We start from the raw sequence: 27225 nt of genomic DNA, 5'->3' as shown, positions 1-27225 counted from the left end.
TTTTTTTTTTCCCCCAAATGGCGATCTACAAATGTATAAAGTAACGAAAGAAAGTAAGCTGTCTAATGCTGTGGAGATAGTCCTTATCCGGTCCTAAATCACTGATTCTGAACGCAGGATGATAATCCAGGTTATATGAGTCTCTCTTCTCCGGTAAACCGGTGTCTCATCACCATCATCCCGGTGTTGTCTGATCACTCACACAAAGAGTATACACACAAAGAGTATACACCTTTGCTCTGAGATTTCGGGGAACGGTGTCAAACGTTTGAAGCTCTTTATAAAAATAATGGGCGGATCTTTCCAAGACTGGTGATTTTCCCGTGTTAATTTCTTTTTCCTCACGGGTCAGGTTTAGTCCACGTCCAGCCCTCCTAAAAACTTCAGATCTTCAGGGAACAAACCGGTTTTCTTTTTTTTCACGAGAGCCCGTTTACCTTCAGTCTGAGAATCTACTGGGCGGAGGGACTGAGAAGTTTGTTCACGACGACAACCAATTGATTTTTTTTTTCGCTCATGGCAGTGCAGAAATAAATTTAAAAAAAAACAATAATCTGGATTGTGGAAAAGGAACGAATTTGAAAATAACACACAGTTGAGGGCACCGGTCATGGATAAGGATAAGGATAAGGAAAGGTGGTCCACGAGATGGAAAACGAAAAACTGGCTCAGGAACTCCGCTTTAAGTGCAATTTTCAGTCTGACTGTTGTCCTTCAGGCAACACAAGTGAGAGCAGGTAAGGAAAAGGTTGAGGAGCATCGTCACGAGCCTTCCAGGGATTCCAGTCTGTAGTTGTAGCGAACTTAAAATGTGTAGTGAATTTCAGTGTCAAAATATAATAAAATCAGCGTGTGTGTATATAGGCTATTGTAATATTTATTGGCTGTGGCTCAAAACCTAGTAAGCTGCCTACCTAGACAGCATTTATGGCCATCATAGGCGCGTTCCGAACGAAAAGGCATTTCTATACCTCAATAACGACTATTTTAAATGATATTTTCGGGCATCATAATGCCTAAAATGCTGCTTGATAAGAAAAACCGTTGACTGAGAGATATAAGTGGCGTAAGTTCTGGCTGTTAATAATGGCACTGTTATAATATCTAAGACATAGCCTACCCAGTTTGGTTTTGAAAACTATATATGATTATATTATTTATAGGTTTATTAAAGTCTAATATACAAGATGCTCCGTTTGAAATTCAGATTGGAAGAGTCTACCAAGACAAATATTTTTAAGTATTTCAAAGTTTGCTGTTACAGGTAGCTTCATCGGAGTTGTATAAACTATTGTTATATTAAATAAATATAAATATATTTTTATAAAAATATTTTAAATTCCAGTTACAATAGGCCTATCACTGGTTATCCTGATCTTCAGAGGTTTACGTATACAGAACAATTTTATAGCAGGCTTTTTCCCAAAATAGAGTGATTCAATTAATGGTAGAAAGGTTTGTGTATTTGACCTGGTGCCAGCATTCACGGTAACTGCACTACCCTGCACACACCAGTGAGGCACTCCAGTGCCCACAATTAGTTTATTTTATTGGTCAGATAGAGAGAGAGATACCATTTCTCCACACTATCCCAGTCCACACTAAAGACCGGTCTACTGTCAGAAAGCTACTGTAGAAGTGCTTTCTGACTTGGACACATTGTCTACTTCTAAAAGTGGTCACTTGAGTGTTTTAAAGTGGCCCTATCCGTCATTTATACATTTAATCCTCCTGTATAGGCTACTCTAAATAATAGGAAAAATTAGGGCATCATATCCTTCTGACTCACCTGAGAATCAAAAATAGCAAATTGTTTTTGTATACTGTCTTTCTGATAAAAGCTTTCAAAGAGCCTGGTCTCTCCTGCTTTAAACAAATACAAAATATAATAATTAGTCAGTAAAACAATAAAGATTATATTCCTTTCTTGCTGTTCTGATGGCCATTTCAGATATATAACATACCTCTTTCAAAATGGCTGCCTGATAATGTCTTCACCACATTGCACTTCTGCAGGCCAATTGGGAGGTGGGGATATTTGAAAGTGTGCTTCCACATTTTTGGTTTAACACCAATCTTGACCACAACTAAATTCCATGCATAAAAGCTACCTTTTGGCTCTTGTTTTTTGGATTGAACGTAAACCTCTATAAAATATCTCTTACAGCAGCAGTTCACAAAGTTCACATGATATAATGACCACACCTGCTCAGATATCCAAAGATTCAGTCAATGAGGATTCAGGGCCTTTTTTTGCAGTTGTTGTTTATGTCATAGTACGGATAGGACTAATGTAAAGTACTGGGATTTTATTGCTTGTTGGATCAGTTTGAATGTTATGATTTTTCTTGCCTGACCAATTGATATTGCGTCTCTTGTGTATTTGATGACATTGACATTTCTGCCAGATTTCTTCAAGACCTGCGGTCATTTTAGTGGCTGAATTACGCAGATGATACATTATTTTCTGCTAAATACTTTTGTCATATTTTATTGTGAAAAATCTGCCATGTCATTATCCATGACACTGGCTTTCCCCAGAGAGAATATCTGGAAAATACAAAGAAAAAAATTTACCCAAGGTTCTTACTTGTGGATATGTATTAGGAGCAATGTGCTTATTTGCTGCTTTAATGGATTTTGGATACTGACAGCTTCTGTGAGAGCGGGGTCCTGTTCCTGCCAATTCTCAACATCTGGAATATATGAGGCCTTTAGGTATGCAGTAATGCTGAGAGGCATACTGAAAAGCACAAAGAGACCTTTAGTTTAATGTTTAGAAAGACAAAACAGTAGCACTGCATTTTGGAACAGACTCGTAAGAGTTACAGATTATTATCCTCTCCTTTAAGAGATGGATGCCTTTTATTCAGACTTTTTTTCTTCTTCTCTCATTTAGAATGATAATGCAGAGGGCTGCTCTTTGTTTTGTCAGTGAGGGTTAAACTGAATGGAAACTCTCAACAGACTGATTTGACAAAGCTACATTAAGACCTCACTGCATCATTAAGCTCACAAACGTGCACACGGATGTAGACATGCTGGGCTTTATTGTTTGCAGCTGTTTTAATGTTATCAAGAAAACTGAGCTGTTCCAGGCAAATATTGCAGATTTTTCGTAATAAACATTAAAAAAAAATCCTTAAAATGATTTATATACTATACAAAAAATGAAGTATTTTAAGCATAAACTATTGTTCAACATTCACGTTTTATGATTTTTGTTTTTATTCTTGCTCACCATTTATTTGATCAAAAGGACAATAAAAACAATATTATTGTGATATGTTTAAACATGTTTTTTTATTTTTATATTTTTAAATATATTTTAAAATGTAATTTATTCTTGTGATTAACATGCAAAAAAATAAAAATAAACTTTATTATTAGTCTTAAAAACAGTTGTGCTGCTTAATATTTTTGTGGAAACCATGTTACTTTTTCCAGGATTTTTTAATCAACAGAAAGAACATAATTTATTTTAAATATAGATGTTCTTTGTAACATTGTAAATGTTTTTTTTTTATTTTTTTACTGAATTTTTTGTATCTTGTATTCTTGCTGAATACAAGTATTTATTTGTTTTAACTATAAAATCTTACTGACCCCAAACATTTGAACAATATAATTTGCTATTAAACTTAGTCCCTTTATCTTAGTCCCAGAGTAGAATAACAATAAATTTGTGCTTTCAGTGAATTAGGACTTGGTTGGTGGTACGTTGAGGCAAAGTTATCTGCAGGCTGTACCATGCCGACACCATAATATGTTCAGCATGTGCACTAACCCTAAAAAAGCACCACCCTTCAGCTCCTAGCCACATATGTGGAACGGGAACTACCGGATCAGCACTTCCTGTACGTTCTTACCATATGGTTACAGAAAATAATGAAAAAAAAAAAAAGTAGTTTTTACATTAACTACTGTAGCAAGAGTTTTTTTTTTTTTTTTCTGCTCTTGACCTTAAAATATAATTAAATGTAACTGTGATGACCAGGCATCTGAGTGACTTTTCCCCAGTGTCTATTTTTAACAAATGCAGCTCATCGTCCTTCATATTTTATAAAGGTTTTGCTAGTTTTATGGTGCCTTTTGCGCAGTGTTATATAGGGCTGATCTTTCAAAAGACTTCAGTATAATTCTTCGAAAGTGCTTTCCCAGCCTTGGTTCAGAGGGACAGGGTGGAAAATGAGCCTTTTTGTGATGTCAAAGCATATGAAAATAAAACCCTGGTTTGAATCCAACACTGAGTCCTAAGAGAGAGAGTAATGAGTCTTAGCAACTATAGTCATTCTGTTTATATGGTTTATTGTTTTTAGGCCTTTGAAAGAGATACTTCCTGTCTGCTGCCTGACCAGCAGACAAATATGTCCATTTGCTCTGACTCAGAAGTTTTTGTAGTCTCTGGTAGCGGGGGAGTCAGAATAGGAGTATTTATGTGCTAGTCATCCATTCAGCCTCTGTTCCCAAAAAAAATAAAAAAAAAAAAAGTAGTTTTTACATTAACTACTGTAGCAAGAGTTTTTTTTTTTTTTTTCTGCTCTTGACCTTAAAATATAATTAAATGTAACTGTGATGACCAGGCATCTGAGTGACTTTTCCCCAGTGTCTATTTTTAACAAATGCAGCTCATCGTCCTTCATATTTTATAAAGGTTTTGCTAGTTTTATGGTGCCTTTTGCGCAGTGTTATATAGGGCTGATCTTTCAAAAGACTTCAGTATAATTCTTCGAAAGTGCTTTCCCAGCCTTGGTTCAGAGGGACAGGGTGGAAAATGAGCCTTTTTGTGATGTCAAAGCATATGAAAATAAAACCCTGGTTTGAATCCAACACTGAGTCCTAAGAGAGAGAGTAATGAGTCTTAGCAACTATAGTCATTCTGTTTATATGGTTTATTGTTTTTAGGCCTTTGAAAGAGATACTTCCTGTCTGCTGCCTGACCAGCAGACAAATATGTCCATTTGCTCTGACTCAGAAGTTTTTGTAGTCTCTGGTAGCGGGGGAGTCAGAATAGGAGTATTTATGTGCTAGTCATCCATTCAGCCTCTGTTCCCTTAAACCTCCTGAGAATCAGAGACTTCACACAACTCGGCATCCTCGACCACAACATTCGCAATGGTGATGACAAACAGATGCGTCTTAAGGACACAAAGTTGTGTTTGGATAGTGATGGATGTAAGTAACCCAGCTGATACTCTTATCTCCCTGACCTTGTGTACATGCTCATTCATCAGTCTCAAGTGAGGCCGGAACTTTTTCTTTTTCACGGAATCAAAGACGAAGCCTAAAAGACTCGAGCAGAGCAATAAATCAGTGTGACATTGCAGTGCTGCTCGGAGTCCACTTTACAGTACCAGCCTCTAAATTGCCATATTAATCATATCATAATTCTTAAGCATTAGAATATATTTGTTAAGGATCATTAGAAATGAGACATTTGTGGGGTGCAGGCTGAGCGAAACCAGAACCTTTTATATATGACATTGGTAGTAGCAACATGATGAAGTATGTACCTGACATATTGGTGGAGCTGAGCTTCTTGTAAAGTCTGGGTCATGCTGAGCTGCCATAACCGTAGAAGGGCAGTGACCAGCACCAGTGACTTTAACTCCTGGAATGTTTGGTTTTGTAGATGGATCTGCATGTAGGGGGTCAATTATCCCTACTGGATATTTCTTCACATCTTTACTGCTATGCTGCTCGGGTTCCTCATAAAAGTACAATTGCTTCATTGGACGGTCACAGCACACATGCGATGGCAGGGAATTAGGTACAGTAAAACCGTCAGTCAGAGTTAGCGTTGTTGCCAAATGACGTATGGCACCAACGAAGGGGGATTTTATGGGAGTTTGTCTTTTCATGTCCATATCAACAAATGGCAAGATGTGGCCTATAAATGTCCTCACTTGCTAAACGATAATTGACTGTAGATATACTCACTCCACACCATTCAAGGCAAGATAAGAACATTTCATAAGGAAAGCAGTCTACTTGAGGTTAACAATACATATTGAAACTGACTTCTTGTTTTTAAACTTGGATAGTCTAATAAAATTAAATAATAACTCAACTGTACTTGGAAGCAATTGTGAAAAATAAACAGCTGGACATTTATTTCCGTTTTACAAGTTTTTTTTCCCCATATAACACTAGTTTCACACCAGAATCACTGTTCTCATCTGCGTGACAAATGAAAGGTATCTTTGGATAGTGCTGCTTAATTTTTCCCTCGTAGACTCTTCCTAATTTCTAATCTAGCTGCTTGATAACAGAATCATTGCCTTTAGTTAAATTAGATGTACAAATGAAAATAACTGAACAAATATTGTTTTGGTTTGATGTAGCAAAGCTGTTGATGCTAATAATGTTTGCTCACCAATTAAATTATGAAAATGATAAACCCTTTGATCATAGCTACCAACGTTCTGCCTCACAGCTGAACCCGTGGATGTGCTCAAGGTCTTAGACTTTAAAAGTTCACCAGAAGGAGTGAAGAAAACACAAGGCTTCTGCACCATCCGGAGAGGATCCAAACCAGATGTGGCCTACCGAGTGGACAAACGGGCTCAACTCAGCACCCCAACCAAGCAGCTCTTCCCAGGTACGTGAATTGTTGTAATCTATGTACTCTCATCCCTACTTACTCTTAAATACAGCAACTTTTCTGCTTGGGCAAGGCTATAAATCACCTCTAAATGTTGTTTAATTAGTTTTCTCTTGGAAAATGACATTTTGAGTTGTTTATTTTGTTTCTTTGAAATGCATCCAACAGCAAGTACATAATGTAGCTTGACCATCTCAGTTAAAAGCATTTGGACTGTTTACAGTGCTAGAAGTCTGATGCCCAGACCTTGATGGAGGAATTAAAGCCATGTTTACTGTTTCAAGAAAGAGTCCATAAAGAAAGAAAGAAAGCTCTTTGACTACTGTTTTGACCAACATAGGCTCAATGGAAAAACGTGCCTCTACCCACGTTTTTGTAAAACTCCAAAATGTACCTACATGCAATTCACTCCCTTATGAAAATTAACCATGCTTTTACAACAAATAAAACCAAAAAACCATGGTTACTATAGTTAAACCATGGTAACCACAAGTTAACCATGGTTTTGCTACACTAACCATACTAACCATGGTATTTGTAGTAAAACTGCGGTTATTACAGTTTTTCTGAATTGCTAAAACACATTTCTTGAAACCATCACTCATTTTCTCAAAACCTTAAACACAAATCCAAATACTCAAACTAAATTTACGAAACCTCTGACTCTTCTATCAAAATCAAACAATCACTGCAAAACCATTTCACTTGCACTCAAAATCAAACCATGCTCTCAGATCACACACACGAGTCGATAAAATAAACACTACTATTGTATTGAGTAAACAATTTTGCAATTCTGTAAAAAAAGTATAGCAATTGCAACTTAGTAAGGTGAATATATTGTTTAGGCCTACTGTACAGTATGTACTGTAATAATAGTATTGTGCTGAATATTGAATAGTACTGAATGTTGTTATATATTCAGCACTTGGATACTGCAAAGATACTGCAGTCCAACTGCAAAGGCCAAAAAGTTCAAATAAAACTCTAAATGAATAGCATGTTACAGTAAACTCAAATACTGTAAGTTGTGCAATCATAAAATCAGGGTCAATGAGAGATTCATTCTGTCTCAGCATCATGTCTTGTGCTTGAGTCCGGCCTGAGGACTTTGTCCAAATCACAAGTGATGTTGTCTTTTTTGCTAGACAAAGAGAAAAAACCCTTTGGTCTGATAGTTCCAGCCTTGATAACACTCTCTAAACCTTACTCTTCCTCCTCATCCTTCACTTCTTACATGTACTCTTCCTCCTCTCCTTCTCAGATTGTTTCCATCTATTGTTCGTATCATCATTCAGTCACCTGTGCCACTTGTGCACTCTGAACTCGCTCATATTATGTACAGTTGGTTTGATCACATCATTAGAAACAAGTGTGAACAATTTTGAATCATTGTGTGTAAACGATGACAACTTTGCTTTAGTTGTGTTTAACTTTTCCCGATTGTGTTTAGCATTTTGCAGCACTTTGTTTAAGCTAGTGAGAATTTGGTTCAGAGATTGGGGTTTAGTGTTTTAGCAATTCAGAAAAACTGTAATGGTAGTCAATACGCCAAAAAAAATGGTACTACACTTTTACTATAATAAATCCATGGTTCATTTTTAATAAGGTCTGCAGTTCCAGCTGACATAAACACAAGTGACAGTAAAACACCAACTTTTAGTCCTTTTTTGCGCAGTTCCTTGCACAAAACTGTTGTGACCCTAGGACACCATAGTGCATGGTTTGTAAACTAATATATTTTGACTTTTTGAATTGCATTGCATAACCAACTCCATATGTATGGATTTTCTGAAGTAGTAAACTTGCTCGGTAGCTCACCTTGTACAGTGTTGACCTGTGATGTGGAGCATTCAGGTACAAGTCCTGTGAAACCTAAAAGAACTCAAAGAGCTTTAACCTTTTAGCTCCCTCACTGGATATTTCATTTCCAAACTGCCACAATACTGACAGCAACCAACATAATAAAATGTAGCCAGATTCACATTCATCTGTTTCAAATAAAACTGAACGCACATTTAGCACCACTTACTGGACATTTCACTGTGGCAGCATGCAAAAAACAATGTCACTTTGCAGAAACGTCGCCACCAGGACAATTTCCTAATAAGCCTGGGTTGGTAACTTTTGACCAGAGTGTTTCTCGCTAATTCATCCATGACTAGCTGAACAGATCCAAACTGCTGTTAACTGTTGCTGCTGTTAGTTCTGTAACATAAGCTGTTATGTTGTTTGTAGCATATCACAGATGGTGAACTGTTACATACTAATTAAACTGAAGGCCATTTGACATAGTAATGCTAATCATTCACAAAACCAGTGTGTCATATGTCTCCTGCAGTCCATGGTTAACACAGTTTTGAGTATAGTTTTTACGAATGGGATGTTGAAATAATTATTTGCTCAGCCTATAACATCAACATGATTTACATTTACTAGTTTAGTCACATTAACTCGGACCTTCGGTTCTGTGTGTGTTGGGTATCTTCCAAATTGGCCAGACTGCAAAGGGTAACAGAGGCACAAAATAGCAGGAGATTAAATTAACAATTCGTTTTCTGTGATTTTTGGCTAAAATAAAATCGCCTCCAAACCTTATGATTTTAGGACTGGAAATTTGTTGGCATAAAAAAAATAAAATAAATAAATCTCCCTCAAGGCTGGCAAAGTGTACAGCACTTCAGAGATAAATAGTTTGAGATTTAGTTCCACTCCAGTGCTCATGCAACCCATTTAATTGTAAATCTATTATGTCATCTGACACCTTGTAAAGTTAATGTGCCAACAGAAAAGACAAACCGTTTCATACTTCACTAAACCATCCCCTGCAAACGATGTGGAGAATGGGTTGCTGTAAAAGGGCCACTGCATATTACAAGGCCCGTTTAGATCACAGTACACTGTCTGATATAATATAGTCTTAGCTCATCAATGCCATGGAAAGGAAGACAAGAGTATGAATAATCAATAACAGCTGATGTTTAACCTACAATGCCTTTCCTGTGTCTTCAGGAGGAGTATTCCCTCAGGACTTCTCCATCCTTATGACTATCAAACCAAAGGCGGGAGTACAGTCCTTCCTTTTATCTGTATACAACGAGCAGGGCATCCAGCAGCTGGGAGTGGAGGTGGGCCGTGCGCCGGTCTTCCTGTATGAGGATCAGCATGGGAAGCCCGCTCCTGAGGATTACCCCCTTTTCCGTGCCATTAACCTTGCAGATGGAAAGCAAGTTGACTCTTTATTTGTATATTTTTGATTTGTGTGAAAGTTTTTGGTCTAAACAGTTGAAACTTTTTTCTTCAGAGTAGTACAGTATAATACATCAATTTCAGAAGTAATCTTTTTTTTTTAATGGGCCATACCATCTTTTTTGTGTTTCGAACAAGCTGTAGTACAGTTTTCATTAACTGGCCGTTGAATGTGTTTGAATTGGTTATGCAATTTGCTTACGAATTTTTCCTAGAGGCTAGTTTAGTCCACTGTGTTTATTATTGGTACTATTTCCCATCAGCTTACTCATTTATTTATCTATATAGATATAATTAAAGTAGGAACACTGTGAATACGCAGTCATATGTAAGTAATTTAGCAAAGCAAACATTTACTTTAAAAGAAACGAGAATGGCTGTAAGTTTCTGTGCTTTTGATTAGCCACATTGAGGTTTACATGTAATAAAACAATGGTGTATTCTCACAATTCATGTAATGTAAACCTTTTTTTTTTCAATTTGAGAAAACATGGTATTAAACAAAAAACAGCTTGTGAAATATTTATAATTGAGTCAATATGAGAGGCGATGCTTAGTAAAATGCCTTTTTAAATGCACATGGAGAGAATGCTGTTTGTCTTTTCCGTTTAAATTATTTTATTTAGGAACATCCTGTACTAATACAAACCTCCCTCAATGGCGGGCAGATGTTTTTCTCACTGTATAAAGAACCGAACATGCGTTTTGGTTATGCAAGGGAAAGTAAACATATATCATTCTACAAACTGAGCAATCACAAACTTCATGGTGCTTCTTTGTTGTCTTTCCCACTCAATTTCCTCCCAACCGATAGGTGGCACCGTGTGGCTATTAGCATCGAAAAGAAGACCGTCACAATGATTGTGGACTGTAAGAAGAAGATTTCTAAACCACTAAGCAGAAGTGACCACGCAATCATTAACACCGATGGCATCACAGTCTTCGGGACCAGAATCCTGGACGAGGAAGTTTTTGAGGCAAGCAAAAACCCTGGTGGATACAGTCCATTCTTGTTATGATTTGTGTTGGCAGTCCAATGATACACTCTCAGAGAAAAAACAAAAACAAAAAGGTACCACAGCTGTCACTTGTGTGATACCATTTCGAAAGGTACACATTTGTACATTATTTACCCTTAAAGGGTGCATGTTAATACCAAATGTGTACTTATTAGCATCTTTTGAAAGTACCACCCCAGTGACAGTTTTTTTTTTTTCTGTGAGAGAAGGAACTGTTTAGGCACTTAAATTTGGCTTACTTACATTTGGCCACAAAGAATACTCACACTGTTGTAGTGTGTGTCGAGTCCGTATGAATGATGCTAAGCAGGAAATTGGCAAATGATTTGATTTACTGCTCAGTCAAATAATGTTTGTCAAGAGCCTTTCATTTCACTTTCAAATGATGGCATGTCAGTGGGTTTTATTTGCCCATAAATCACGAAAAGATGCTGATGACTTTTCAATACAGAGTTTTTGAACAAAAGAGCATTGCAGCCAATATATTTACAATTAAACTACTATACATATTTGGCACATTTTATCATATATGGAAAGCTGTTGATTCCAGTGCGAATGGCTTATAAACATGGTGACATGCTGTGACTTTTAAGGAAAAAAGGCTAGTTGTGGTTGATTGCTTTTAAATGAACCATTTTTATTCCCCATAGGAAAAGAAAAGGACACATTGAGGCCAAATTTATACTTGCAACAAAAAAGCAACTTGATTCTCCTGAGCTATAAAAGAGCAGTAGTATAAACATCCACATAAGATACACCTCAGTGGAAGTACATTAATGTAACCCACATACTGAGCAAAGTTTACTAAAGCTTGAAGTATTCTATTCACATTTCTCTTTGCTGTACGAAGCAACGCAGCAATCCCGTGTAATTCTGCATGCCCGATTGCGAGACAATATCTGCAGTCTGTCTTTGATGTGAGCTGAAGGAATGTTGTGTAATAAGAACAGCATGCTAAATTTTTGCTTCAGGTTAGAGATGTTGTACTGCACAGGAATCTTTCGAAATTCTGATCCTATTTCTTCCTCTTCCCTGCTAGCCCCAGTGTTAGTCAGAGAGTTGATGAGCCTGCAAAATATACAGCCTGAGAGGTAAATCTGCCATAGTTAATGGGCTCATTTTCAGCAATTGCTTAGCATCTCATCTCTCAATTCTTCCATCCACTGTACGATTGCTCATAATGTTGGAAACTATGTCAAATATTGCACAGATATTTCAGTCAAGAGAGTTGCTTTTCATGCATTGTGTGATTATGATGAAAACGCTGAACTGTCAAAAGTTTTGCTAATAGGCTTTTAGCGATGTGAAATGAACTTCTTGTGGTTTTTGCTTTGTTTTTACCTCAAACGTAAAATGCAATTTTGGGTATATTGGCGTTTGTGTAAAACAAAATATAAATGAATGAATATCTGTGTATATGCATTGCATGTAGGCTAAATCGAAGAAATATAGCATTAGTAAGGAAGGATTATTACCCCCAGGTCCCTCAAACACCTGTATGTGTTCTTTGGAAATGACTTTTGTGGCTTTTTAGTTTATGTTGTAACCTTTCCTCTAGATGGAGAGAGTATTTGCAGATGCTTATGCTGAATAACATTTAAGTTGTGTTTGTTTGTATATGTGTGTGTTTTGGAAGAGAGCGTTACAACCTACACACCAGGCAGCCACACAAGAAATATATTCAAAATATATTCATATTACACAGCCCAGGGAATGAATTCTGATGACTTCTGTGATAATGGCATGAGAAAATCGCAGCATTATATGAACGTTGTTTTGCGCAGCTCGTCAGTGAACAACGGCTCTGTGTAGTTAATGTAGTTAAATATCGCATGCGATTTATCGTGCAGCCCTACAATATAGTCTATCTCTCTCTCTCTCTTTATATATATATATATATATAAATATATATAATACTGTAGAGTATATAAAGCATAGTTTGTAGAGAGTACTTTTCTCTCAGGGTGAGTTAATTTTTGAAAGTTTCATGTTAAAAACTTAGCTGCAATATAATTTCCACTGATATTGTCCAGGAGAAATATTCCCAATAACAGGGCAAGTTTTCACACAGTGGAAACATAACAGTGGAAACTGTCATATTTTTTTTCAGCCAAATTTTAATTGTTTAATTGAAAATGATCATGGAACATGGAAAACCAAAAATTGAAAAAAGTAAAGAACAACATTATGAAACCATTGTTAATAGTAAGGCAACTAATAAACGGAATAAATATATCACAAAACAATTCACAACTTGGTTTAAGAAATGTGTGACAACTTACCCCGACTTGACATTTAAGAAAATTCCCTTGTCTTGAGAACACAGGTCAACTTTTCTTCTTTAACGTATACCTTTAGCCTATATTTGACTTTTGTCTGAATTCATGTCAATGTGGTTAACATATTCTCAGATGTTAAGTTTTAAACATTTTTTCTCTAAACTATTCAGATATCATTTTATATGTGCACGTTATATGCACGTTCATGTTGTTTTACCAAGTTCTTTGCAAGGACTGTTTGTGAATTGGGAAACATATCTTGTCACTCTTGGCCAAGGAAATATCCAGGCTTAGCCAGCCCTGTGAGATATGGCATGGATTTAAGGATCTCTGGCCAGAAGTCCAGCATGTCATAAGGATTCCAAATTAGTGTTCATTCGAGGACATGTGTTTGACATTGAGTGGATGGAAAAATTAAGCTGAATAACTCTGATCAAGAGCAGAACATTTGATTTTCAGATTATGACTGTGTGTGTCATCTTTGCGATTTTTAAGAAGTGTGATCATCTTGTTGTTGAAATGAATGTCTTTTTGTCACAGAATAACACATAGGTGGAGTTTTTTCCCCCATTAATTTGTTCATAACATCCTTGAACCTTTTAGTGTCTCTTTCTGCAGGTTACATTGTTACATGTGGTGGTGAAAATTTACTGTCTTTATGAGTGAATCAATGAATCAATCATTCAACAATTCATTCATTAAAACAAACAAACAAAAAAAACAGATTCATTCCAAAACTAAACACCAGCACTGATGTGTGGTTCAAAGAAGCCGCGATTTCTAGTTTGGCTTTGTTTGGAACTATTTTCATTGAAAGTAATTGGCAATTCTGTGTCTAAAATGTAAATGACATAATAGCTTCTTGTTTATTGAACAATTTTAAAAAAGAGGTCCCTGTCTGAAACACTTGTGTATAGTTGCTACTGATCTTTGTACTTGTGCGCATTTGTAGTGACACCGATCAATAAACAGTTTGTAGGCTGATCGTTCAAGAAACCTTGACAACCATCATTTTTGCAATTCTGTTTCGCAACACTAGTGGAGCAGATACACATTTCAGTTGCAAGCAAATGTAAAACCACATTTTTTTGTGAGATAGCTGTGTTTGTCATTGGAGATGAGCTACTAGGTCTGAACTAGCAGCATACCTCATGTGGGAGCATCTGTGTTTCTAGCCTTTGCAGATTGCTTAAGCAGGTGTGAACCTGGAACTGCAACTGAGGGGAAAATATGATCAGAGTGTGCTATGACTTGGCCGAGATAGCTGTTTAAGAGATTGTGTTCAGCTTGGTGTTTTGTGACGAAAATTTGAATAGGTTGTGACTTGAAATCACCTTTTGTGCACTTCTCTGTAGGCCTGCATGATTAATCGAATGCGATTGTCATGCGCAATTTGTTAGTAATGCTGGTTCTGTAATCAGCAGTGAAAATTATAATAATAAGAACTCCAATAAACCGTATATTGCCGTAGTCGTGTGTTTATTAGTCACGTTGAATCAATGAAAGCAGTTGAATCTTCTGTTTATTCAGCTGCGGCGTTAGGCATTTTCTGGATTACTTCTTCGGGGCATATTTGGAGTTTCAGTGCGAGAGCACCCTCTGGCTTTCGGATGGAGATTTACTGCTAACCACAGAACCGTGCTTCACTGAAAGATACGCATGTCAATCGCAGCTTCTGTCGAATCGCGATCTCAATTCCATTTCGATTTATCATGCAGCCCTACTTCTCTGCCTGTGTGAAGATGCTTTAATCACTTTTTGTGTTCAATGTGAAAAACAAATCAGCATGCATGTTAAGAAGCTATAGTTAAAAGAGCTTTTTATAATCAGTTAATGCTATGCTAAGCTAATATCTTGAAACTAATGAAATTCATTACTACCATCATTTTTAGCTTTGGTAAAATAATGTGATATGCAATTAAAAATACATTACATTTTTTTTTTTTTTAAGAGTACACTGAAAAAAAAATTGGTGTAGAATTTGCTTTCCCAATTTCCCAATTGCTAATAAATTGAACAAATAAACTGAAAGAAACTGCAAGTAACATTGAATCAAACATGACATTTTAAAGTAGAAAGACTGAAAAAAAGTTAATTTAAAACTTTAAAAAAAAATCATTGTTCACAGTGTAATTTGCCTCACTTTTGAACAGAGCATCTTTTTTAAGTTATTCTGTGTTTAATTGTTTAACTGTTGTATAACTAGACTGGACTTCTCAGAAAAAAAGAAAGCTGTCAATGAGGTGGTACCTTTTCAAAAGGTGCAACTTTGTACCTAAAGGCTCTACATTGGTACCTTAAAGGTATGTCTTTTTACCTAAAGTGTACATATTAGTCCCTAAAAGGTACCACCCCAGTGACAGCTTTTGTACCTTTTGTACCTGTTCTTTCTAAGAGTGTACTGTCGTCAGACGACCTGTGGATATACTGGTCACATAGGCTGTCGTTTCCTCAAAGATGTTACTACACTGAACAAAATTATTAACGCAACACTTTTGTTTTTGCCCCCATTTTTCATGAGCTGAACTCAAAGATCTAAGACTTTTTCTATGTACACAAAAGGCCTATTTCTCTCAAATATTGTTAAAAAAACTGTCTAAATCTGTGTTAGTGAGCACTTCTCTTTTGCCGAGATAATCCATCCACCTCACAGGTGTGGCATATCAAGATGCTGATTAGACAGCATGATTATTGCACAGGTGTGCCTTAGGCTGGCCACAATAAAAGGCCACTCTAAATTGTGCAGTTTTACTGTATTGGGGGGTCCGAAAACCAGTCAGTATCTGGTGTGACCACCATTTGCCTCACGCAGTGCAACACATCTCCTTCGCATAGAGTTGATCAGGTTGTTGATTGTGGCCTGTGAAATGTTGGTCCACTCCTCTTCAATGGCTGTGCGAACTTGCTGGATATTGGCAGGAACTGGAACACGCTGTCGCAAACATGCTCAATGGGTGACATGTCCGGTGAGTATGCTGGCCATGCAAGAACTGGGATGTTTTCAGCTTCCAGGAATTGTGTACAGATCCTTGCAACATGGGGCCGTGCATTATCATGCTGCAACATGAGGTGATGGTCGTGGATGAATGGCACAACAATGGGCCTCAGGATCTCGTCACAGTATCTCTGTGCATTCAAAATGCCATAAATAAAATGCACCTGTGTTCGTTGTCCATAACATACGCCTGCCAATACCATAACCCCACCGCCACCATGGGCCACTCGATCCACAACGTTGACATCAGCAAACCGCTCGTTCAGCTCATGAAAAATGGGGGCAAAAACAAAAGTGTTGCGTTTATAATTTTGTTCAGTGTATATGCTGTTACACATTTGGCCTTTACTATCTCCCTCTTTTTTAAAATCTCTGTATCCTCCTCTCCCCGACTGGCCTCCGCCTGTGTCCTGCTCACTGCTGGGAAACATATTTTACTGTTTAACGGCTCCCAGTAGAGTGATAAGGTAACATTTGAGGCCAGCTTCAAGGCTTTGTAGTGGCTGCTGTTTGGAGGATTGCTCTGGAATGGGGCAAGTAAGTCGGGGTGGGGTGTACTAAAGCTTAAACCATCGTTAGATTTTATTTATTTTTTTGCCTTAGTACACTAGTGTTATTAAAAGTGTGCATAGAATCTGTCTGCCTGTGCATAAAACAAAGCTTTTTCCCACATCTTACCACAGAGACTGTCTGTATTTCATGAAAATGTGAAATAAGATCTGGGGTGCATTAGATACTCCACGTTTCCTGCATTTGACAGTCAGTTGCTGTTTATGCACTTTTCAAACAATCTGCATTTTCCATGATATTATTCCGGAACACACTCTTTAAGTCTGCGTGGTTGAAATCCCCAGCCAAGATTCTGTATTTTCCTCTGAATCTTTCCAAAACTCTTTGCTGAATATCTAGGTTAAAGTGTCAGGAGGGATAACTGCTGACTCCAGGCCTTGAAATATGGCTGACTGTTCTTTGTGACTTTCACTAGAACAGGGGTGTCTAATCCTGCTTCTGGAGGGCTAACGTCACAGTTGGAGTTTAGCTCCAAGAAGCTCCAACACACTTGTCTGAAAGTTTGTAGTGCGTCTGAAGACCTTGGGCGCATCTCAATCAGCTCCCTAGCTCTTGAGCTTGTGATTCAGTATAATGTACATGAATCTGTGCACTGGTAAGGACTCTGGCTCACTACACATTGGGACAGTGATTACTCAATTTTCAGCGGAATGACTACGTACAACGTTGTAGAACATCACTGATATTAATCAACAACTTTTTGAGATTATTTTTATGTTGTTCTGTTACATATCCTTACAACATTTCAGTCAAATATTAATTATAAATGTTAACTAGATGTGTTTACTACTTGTCTAGCTATGTGTTTATGCCGACATAAAAAATGGTTTGCCTTTTCAAAAATTATATCGTGCTTCATGATATTTATTGAGTTGGCTCATGTGTTTTCTGTTTAGCGCTTCAGAAATGTGATGGTAAGGGAGTGTAGTGAGCATTGATGCTCCCTGGTTTTTGTGATGCATTGTGGAAATTTTCAGGGAGCGAACGTTCCAGTGCACTGCAAGTATTTTGCCTTAAAATGCCCGACTCCCTGATCAGTGCCATGAATGCTAAACTAAGGAGCTGATTGAGACGCACCCCATGATTAGCTGGTTCAGTTGCATTTGTTTAATTTGGGTTGGAGCTAAACTCTGCAGGACAGTGGCCCTCCGGGAACAGGATTGGACAACCCTGCACTAGACCTCATGTCTCACATTTTTAAACACAAAAACACATTCTGTGTGAATGGACCCTAAGTGTATATTTTAGGTGTTGCAACTAGTCAACCAGTTCATTTAAACTAGAGGTTGTCAACAGCTTTTGGTCCGCTACCCATTTTATGTGAGCCTACTTTGCATTGTCAATTTACATTTGACTTTAATGTTCACTCTCCAAGTCTGTTGCCTATTGTGACAGAAAGGTCACACGGCAGGTCATAGGGACTGGCAGGAATCCCTGGCATTCCGCAAGTCATAATTACAGAGTGCTGACAGTGGTAATCATAAGCACTGATTTAACCTTTGGTCTGGTTTAGTCTGCACACATAATTCATTACATTTATATAGCGCTTTTTCTAAGTACTCAAAGCGCTTTACATGGTCAGGGGGTATCTCCTCATCCACCACCAGTGTGCAGCATCCACCTGGATGATGCGACGGCAGCCATAGTGCGCCAGAACGCCCACCACACACCAGCTTATTGGTGGAGAGGAGACAGAGTGATGAAGCCAATCAGTAGATTTGGGGATTGTTAGGAGGCCATGATGATCAGAGGCCAATGGGCAAATTTGGCCAGGATGCCGAGGTCACACCTCTACATAATGAACCAAACTTTCTTCTCTGGGCTTGACCTCTGACATGTAAATTGCACAGTCTTCAGAAGAATAGGGCATTAACACTTCATCAGGTAAGGGCGATGATAAGAATGGGTGGATGTCATGTGTTAAACTAATTTTACAGAGTTACTCCATTAAGTTTTGTCACGCTGTCACTGAAAAAACACTTTTAGGCCTTGTTCTTTCAGCACACTTTTTGCAGATTTTATCATCTTTACTAGAAACCCAGTAATCCATCTAATTTCTATATGCATGTTATTGCTCTTACTCTGAACAATTCATCTTAACTCAACTTTAACTCTGCTGCCAATTTCTGATTTAAACCTTAGTTAATGAGACCAAAAGTAGAATAATAGTAATTGAATGAATTAATGAAGTTGCTGTTAAATAGATTAATGTTTCCTTTTTTCCACTAAATATCCTCAATTTCCAACACATTTGAGGCAGATATATCTTTCATATCACTCTACTCAAACATCAGTGGCTCAGGTATAAATGCATTATATCTGCTGAAATGCAAAAAACAGTGCAGGCTTCAGTTTAGATCTTTAAGATGATCTTTTTGTACACGGTCAGTTTTTAGGTTAGTTAGGCCAATAAAGTCTTGTATGTACAGTGATATTAGGCTGAAGTGATCTGAGCGGTTTTATATAAAATTGACCTGCAGCACACTTGAGAATATTATCATTACTGCAGCAGGATAGACGAACGCCACAGATTCTTGTTGTAATTAAAGGAAGAATTTGAGAAGCAGAGGAAGCCTTTGAGAATGTGTTGGTTAAGGGTGTAGTTTTAGATTTTTATTTATTTTTTGTCCTGTCTGTGGACATTTATAGACAATTATAAATGTATTTAAAAAATTTTTTTTAGCTGGCCATTTGGAAATGTCTGCCTGTCTGTCATACAGCACTTGGGTACTGAAATTGAGTTGGTACCTGGTACTACGGCTGCAGAGAGTCTGAAATCATTGCATCTTTAAAAAAAAATATAATAATAATAATAATAACAGTAAGTACTGGTACTTTTGACATCTGTAGCCTGGATTGTATTCAATTCTTGCCGATGTTAGTGTTTTTTTTTTTTTACTCTGACCCTGAACAGACTTAATAGAGCATGTAACTAATACATTCAGAGATTTTAAGTGGACTAGTGATGCACATGAAGAAAATCAAACCAGAACAAGTAGCTGGTGGGGATTTTGATACCAATCTGTTGTTGGAAGTTTTTGGCCTTTTTTTCAATATTCAATATCCAGAATATGAAATTAGCTCACTGTGCTGTACAAGGAGTTCTTCACTTTGAAAAGAATGTGTCTGTTATGAATTAACACAGTACTCAGCAGACATTGTAAGACAGGGCAATCCCAAATGGATGCTCAAGTATTCAAAGTAGATTTATATCTCCCTGTTTCCGTCAGTGTTTAGTTCAGAGCCATGCTTTTATATTACCTATGTTCTCAATAGTGAGGAAGAAGATGTGCCAGACGCTTAGAAAAACAACTCCCGTCCAATGATGGAGACTCATTGTATGGGACTCAGACTAGGAATAAGCTGAAAAGGGAGATGTGTTTGACCAGAGATGAATGTCAGTAGTGGGCCAGCACATTTTTTGAATTAATGTTGAACTAGATCATGTGTGTGTGAATGGTTTGTCTGACTATGTTTGACTGGGGTCACTGAATATCAGTGTGTCAGCCAAGCTTCAATTGCTTTTCAGTGTGTACCAAGGGTGTCGTGTTTCAGTCAGTTTATGTGCTTTTATCATTTTTATTAGTTTTAGATTTTGAAAAAAAAAATCTATTTAGCTTGAATTCATTTTTATTTCAGCTTTAGTGTTATTTTAGTACTTAATACAGTTAGCTGCCAAGGCAACATTTGTAATTTTGAAAAAAGAAAAATTTCAAAATGTTTCTTAACCACAAAAAAAAAACAACAACAAAAAAAGTGTTATTGCACTAAACATATATTACCGTTTCAACATTCAGTATTTTAGTAATATTACAATTTCAATGTCTAGAGTCAGAAATCATGTAATAAATTCTAGTTATTTATTGCTGACAGCCCTATTTTTTAACAGAAATTTGGATGGATGGATAGTGGATAAAAGATATGCAGTCAACATACAAAGACATTTTTTCCAGGTATTATATATATATATATATATATATATATATATATATATATTAATTGCTATAGTATAATCACAATATAATATTCTTTTAGTTAATATAGGAAGCAACATGTTTATGTAATATCGCAGTTAATATTTTTTCATACAATATAAATGGATCTTTATACATATACAAAATATGTTGCTGTCTTTATATTTTAGGAAGTTGGTCCCTCATAATCATGATATCTGGGAGTCCTAGGAATAAAAAGGGTGAAAACAGTTGCCTTAGATGAGATAAGACATGACCAGGTATAGACAAAATTTGACTTGTGCATTTTCTGTACTGATTTTATGGGAAAATCTGTGGAATTCTGACTGTGCATTTAGACGTGAATATGGGATTTCTGCCACATCTTTTGAGAAAAACACAATTTTTTTTTTACCTACATTAATCATACAACTTCATTTTCAAATATAAAGTTGCATTTAAAATGCATTTGCTTCCTAAACGTGTTCCTAATTGTGAGATGTTTGTTGTATAGAGGGATGTCAGAGCTCTCCAGTGTGTACAAGGATTTATTGGTCATGCTTGCAGGAAGCATCATTTTGGTACCATAAAATGTCTTCCAGCGCCTTAAGCTCCTACAGATGTAGACACTGTAATTTAATGTTGTCTGCATGTTAGTATTCTCCTCCCCAGGCCACCCCGCTTGCCTCGACTTTATATGCCAGTCAAATCAAAGAAATCTGTATATTTATTTACACCTGCCTTCTTTGACTTATTTACCTATTTACGATGCATTATATCAGGCTTTGGCACGGCAGGTCCGAGTCCGTGCGGGTCAGCTGCGGTATTCTCCGGTTTCCCCAGCAGTAGTTTACATTCTCAGCAGAGTCTTAACAGTTCCCGCTTGTAGAATTCCTTGGGTTCGGCTTGTGCACGGAGCTGTTTGCCTTTGTGTCGAGTTGGGAGAAGGCATCTTATTTCCTTTCCTGAAATTTTCATGAAAAATAGACGGCCTCGGTTATTTTTCTTGCCATTCCTCACTCGTTAGCGTAGGACCGCTCTGTGAAATGTGACTTACCATGGAGCACAATAGTGTTTTTTGAATGGGACACAGATTAGTGGCTGTTTCGACATGTGCTTTTACAGCACTGAACCAGACGCTTTCGTTCTTCCTTGTTATTTCAGCTGAGCAGCGCATCTGCCTTCTTCCTGTCTGTGAGCAAATTTTCAGAGTCTGGGAAAGAAGCTCATGACAGAAAGAGGTGCTAATGCTGAATGCCCCACAGCTACTTTCGATGTTATCACACGTATTGTTTCTGTGACACACAGACACATGCTTATTTGATTTAGTACAATATCAAAAGATGGATTCTACGGTGTACAGCTGTTCATTGTTATGTGCCAGATTAGGATTCATGGTTTCTCAGATATTTCTTCTCTGTTTGTCTGTCTGACTATGTATTTGTCTATCCATCAGTCTGTCTGTCTGTCTGTCTATCTATCTATCTATCTATCTATCTGTCTATCTGTCTGTCTGTCTATCTAGAAATGGCATATATCATTTATATGTATAGATATCCAGTATATGTCTGATAAATGTCTCTGTGATGTCATTCAGGGGGACATCCAGCAGCTTCTTTTGGTGGCAGACCCTCGTGCAGCCTCTGACTACTGTGAACACTACAGCCCTGACTGTGAAACCCCACATCAGGAGACACCACAGGCCCAGGAACCTGAAGAAGAGGTCAGTACGTGTCTGGATCTGACCCAGACGAGTGTGCTGTGTGTGTGTTTGTTTGATGATGTATTAATGGATTATATACGGCCTACACCCACAGCTTCTTTCTGTGGCTTTCTTAGGCCTGGATTCAAAAACATTGCCAAATATCTGAATTATCCATCAGTGTTTAGTAGGGATATGTACGAGTAATCGCCTAGTTGGGTTTTGGTTCTGCAACAACTAGTCTAATAAAAACACTACTCGAGCTCTATTCATATCCAGAAAGACTGCCAGTATATACTTTCCCAATGAATGTCTCATCTAAATATCAATGTTACAAATAAATGCATTAGGTGGTGCTGTGGATACTTGATGGCAAGGTGAGGGAAGGCCACCATATATTTACAAATATATTTTATTGTATTTGTAAATAATTTAATATATATATATTATTTTACGTATTTTCACATAGTTGTCATACTAATGTTAATATTTAAATTTTTTATGCGTTAGAGCAGGGGTAGGCAAGTTCGGCCCTAGAGAGCTGCAGTCCTGCAGAGTTCAGCTCCAACCCTGAAAAAAAACCTCACCTGCCTATAGCCTTAGTAATCCTGAAGACATTGATTAGCTTGTTCAGGTGTGTTTGATTAGGGTTGGAGCTGAACTCTGCAGGACTGCGGCTCTCTAGGGCCGAACTTGCCTACCCCTGTAGAGTAATCAACTAAAAAAAATTTAAATATATTATTTAGTCTATTATTGTGGTACAGAATGTTTTATTAGAGCTGCAGGTCTGTACAAACTGTCCTTATGGAATCTATTGTGAATCACAAGTGTGATCTAGAGGGATTAAACTCTTCTGCTAATCCCAAATTGAAACAGTGCGGTTTGTCTGATTTTCGATATTAAGCTTTTTCAATCCGTCAATGTTTTCCAGTAATATTTCATAGAATAACCAATGAGCTCATGGTGGAAACTATTTTTCCCCCTGCCACAGAGTCTGAGCCCACTTTTGAGTGGCGTGGAAATATATTTTTCTTTAATGACTCCTGCATGCTCACTGAGAAAGCCTAGTTTCTCCCTCCACAGCTAACTCTGGAATACCTGGAAGAGTGAAGTTATGTCTCTCAGCTGTTAAAGAACTCCTGATTGTAACATGATGATAAATCACTGTAACGGCTGCTTGGGGTATTGAGAACTACACCACAACAGGGGATGGAAAATGTAGCTTCACGTATCGTGGAAGACACCAGAGCAAAACCAATGGACAAATCAGCTAATTAATCCAGAGTGATAAAAACAAATTACATAACTATATAGTCAGATGATATATAGCTTTATAACCAATGTTAACTTACTAGTGCTATCAGCAGTCCAGCATCAGCAACCTAATATCTATATCTATTAGGAAGAGCAGAGAACTTTGGACACAGGCACGTTCTTTTCCCCTGCAAGGAGCTCCCCTGCTTTAAGACAAATGCTTTAAGACACATGTGGGAAATGGGGATGCATTTTTAATGGCCCAGGACGATATTTATGCCTTTCATCCAGCTTGCTGGCTACAGCCATGGCAGGCTCCAAGCCTGGCAAGACCCTTTAATGCCGTAAACCGACTCGCAGCTGGATATTTCTTCCTTTTTGCTTCTCTTCTGCAGCCAGTGGAATACAGCTAGTCCACCACGCCTCAGTTCTTTTTTCTCTGTTATCAGCTCAGATGATGCATTGGGATTTAAATTCATTCCTTTCTGATGGACAAGTCCTTTCTGTTAATTTACAATATACACCTCACCTTATGTTCACGCACCTTATTACAATTAGAGAAGACAACAAGCAGAGAATTGGAAGTGTATGTTTACGATTGCTCGTTTATGCAAGTCATTTAATTATTGGGAAGGACTTATTGTTAAATTGTTAAATTGACTGCCATATAAGTGCTTAACAACTTTCAAAAAGTGTTTGTGTGCAAGTGGCTTGGCAGTGTTACATTTAATTAGTACACTTTATTAGAAGCAGAATTTGCCAATAGATTAATTATAAATTGCAAAATACCACGTGTCACATACTCTGTAAATACACCATGTGCTCTGTTTAACTTTACACAACAAAATTAAAAGTTTAAAACCAGCTCAGGTCTTTCACATTAATCACTGCATTAATTTAATATTGGTATTACTGTACGTTCTGAACGTGCCAGATTTCTATGTTTCTTGGCAATTGTAAAAAGTATAATGATTACTTGTTATTTGTTTGTTGGATGGTAATTATGAATAATTCTCTTCTTTGGATGTTGAACATTTAACTAGAGTAGCAGTGGACTGATAAGGCAGGTGTCTCAAAATTATATGATAAAATAGAACATTAGTGTCACGGTTATGCTGTGCTAGAGAACAGGCAGAACGACGAAGATGAAGGATACAAGAACACTTTAATCAATCCACAACAGGGTAACATCCAAAACAGGGTAGGAGCACATGCACAGGGTAAAATTCACAATAACCGACAAACTAGAACACAATGGACAGGAACTGATATAGGGCGGATAACGAGGGGCAGACAGGTGAACACAATGAGGTGATTAACTAATAATGAGAACAGGAACAACCAAATATGGACACAGAGGGAGAAACCACAATCAACAGTCAACTGACTGTCAATTTTTATGCAAAAAATGCCATGGCGGACCGGGCGGCTCGGGAGGCCATGGCGGAGCAGGGGACTCGGGAGGCCATGGTGGATCCTCCGTGGCCATAGCTGCCTCGGCCGCGGGCATATGCCCCTCCCCCCAAAATGTTCTTGGGGAAAACAAGGTATCCTGGGGGTCGCTCAGGAAGAGCAGGCTCTGGCGGGCGCTCAGGAGGAGCGGGCACTTGAGAGCGCTCTGAAGGAGCGGGCACTTGAGGGTGCTCTGGAATGTGCTTACGAAGAGCGGGCACTGGGCCTGGAGCAGACACTGGAGCAAGCTCTGGGGCTGGAGCCGACACTGGAGCGAGCTCTGGGGCTGGAGCCGACACTGGGCAGAACTGGGGATCAGGAGTCCTTCCTGGGCAGAACTGGGGATCAGGGGCCCTCCCTGGGCTTAACGGGGAATCAGGAGCCCTCCCTGGGCTTAACGGGAAAATAGGAGCCCTCCCTGGGCTGACGAGGAGCTGGCACTGGAGGGTGCTCTGGAGGAGCAGGCACAGCAAAGCGCTTTCGAGGAGCTGGCACTGGAGTGAGTTTTGGGACTGGAGCTGGCACTGGGGGGCGCTCTAGAGACGATGGAGGGCTGGACGGGACCAGTGGAGGCGAAGAAGACGATGGAGAGCAGGACGGAACCAGCAGAAGACGAAGGAAAACTTTCTAGAGCCAATTCTGGGGTGAGGATAGGAGTAGTGAACTCCAGGGGCAGCGCCATGTCCAGCAACACTGAGAGGCCAGCGGCCGGCGGGCATGCGTTGGCGGCGGCCGGCGATCTCGACTTCCGAGCAGCCGGCGATCGATACCTCCAATCGGCCGGCGCTCTACGGACCAGAACCAGCTGCCTTCTCCAACACAGCTCGTTAGCCATCGTTTGTGTAGGGTCGGTTATTCTGTCACGGTTATGCTGTGCTAGAGAACAGGCAGGACAACGAAGATGAAGGATACAAGAACACTTTAATTAATCCACAACAGGGTAACATCCAAAACAGGGTAGGAGCACACGCACAGGGTAACATTCACAATAACCGACAAACTAGAACACAATGGACAGGAACTGATATAGGGCGGATAACGAGGGGCAGACAGGTGAGCACAATGAGGTGATTAACTAATAATGAGAACAGGAACAACCAAATATGGACACAGAGGGAGAAACCACAATCAACAGTCCACAGGGGTGTGACAATTAGCAGGCATGTTGTAGTCTTTTTTATTTTCTTTTACTACTCTTTAAGACACTAAGCATTTTCACTATCACGTACCCACATAATCTGACATTTGAAGTGCATTTTTATGTTTTATAGAGGTTGAATTTTCTTGATTTTGTGAGTATTTTCACTGGTGACAAGAATACTTTGTACTGTTTACTTATGTTTCTTTTCACTAATTAAATGGCACTGTTAGTCATTGCTTATTTTGGGCACAGTGTTAATGCTTTGTGTCTGTTAAAAAAGGATTACATTTTGAATCTCCAATAGGGATGGCACTGGAGAGTTACACCATAGTGAACTTCATCATTGGACCTTATTCATGAGACATGATTTGTATTCAAATTATTGAATTGAATGTGATTGGATATGTGCAAATAGATTTACACAGAATTCATTCTGCTCGTGATTCATAAATAAGGCCCAGTTTGGCTCAAAGCATTTAATCTGTGCTTTTGTTCTATAATATGCTTTGAATGCTTTAAAAATATCTGGCAAATGTTACAGTAGTTAGATAAATAACCAACCAACTTACTCTTTAAAATGTCATGTAAAACATCAAATCAAACTAAGCCTTTTGTCATTACTGATTTGATGATCTAAATGGATCAAAGAAATTCAAGTTTTTAAATATTTGAACTTTTGTAGTTCACCAATCACCCATCATGTTAACGGCATATACAAGAATATGCGTGATTCATATTCTTAACAATTTGTATTTTGTGTGATATGACAATAATGTATCATGCAATGCATCTGGTAACACTTTATAATAACTTGCATTAATAAATCATTAACAAACATTATATAATGCTTAATGGATCATTAGTTAATATATATATTCAAAGAGTTAAAAACGTGAAATAATGTGTTTGTTAATGTTTGCTAATAAACTTATTAAGCATTAGATAATGTTCAAACAAACATTATTTCATGTAAGTTAAAATGCTTACAAATGTCATTAAACTTTCAA

General features: G+C 38.0%; 1 protein-coding gene across 1 annotated transcript in view; it reads left to right on the top strand.

The window, feature by feature from the left end:
- Window positions 1-431: 431 nt before the first annotated feature.
- Window positions 432-27225, top strand: part of col11a1b (collagen, type XI, alpha 1b) — an 87387-nt gene continuing 60593 nt past the window's right edge. The window contains exons 1-5 of the mRNA XM_016475807.1: window positions 432-737; window positions 6437-6601; window positions 9617-9830; window positions 10668-10830; window positions 22267-22392. Of these exons, the coding sequence (XP_016331293.1) occupies window positions 611-737; window positions 6437-6601; window positions 9617-9830; window positions 10668-10830; window positions 22267-22392 (795 nt within the window). The 5' untranslated portion in view covers window positions 432-610. The remainder of the gene's footprint in view (window positions 738-6436; window positions 6602-9616; window positions 9831-10667; window positions 10831-22266; window positions 22393-27225) is intronic.

The sequence above is a fragment of the Sinocyclocheilus anshuiensis genome, unplaced genomic scaffold (assembly GCF_001515605.1).
Source record: "Sinocyclocheilus anshuiensis isolate Anshui unplaced genomic scaffold, SAMN03320099.WGS_v1.1 scaffold1105, whole genome shotgun sequence".
Lineage (NCBI taxonomy): Eukaryota > Metazoa > Chordata > Actinopteri > Cypriniformes > Cyprinidae > Sinocyclocheilus > Sinocyclocheilus anshuiensis.
The sequence above is the reverse complement of the archived record's forward strand: the minus strand, read 5'-3'. Positions and strand labels throughout refer to the sequence as shown.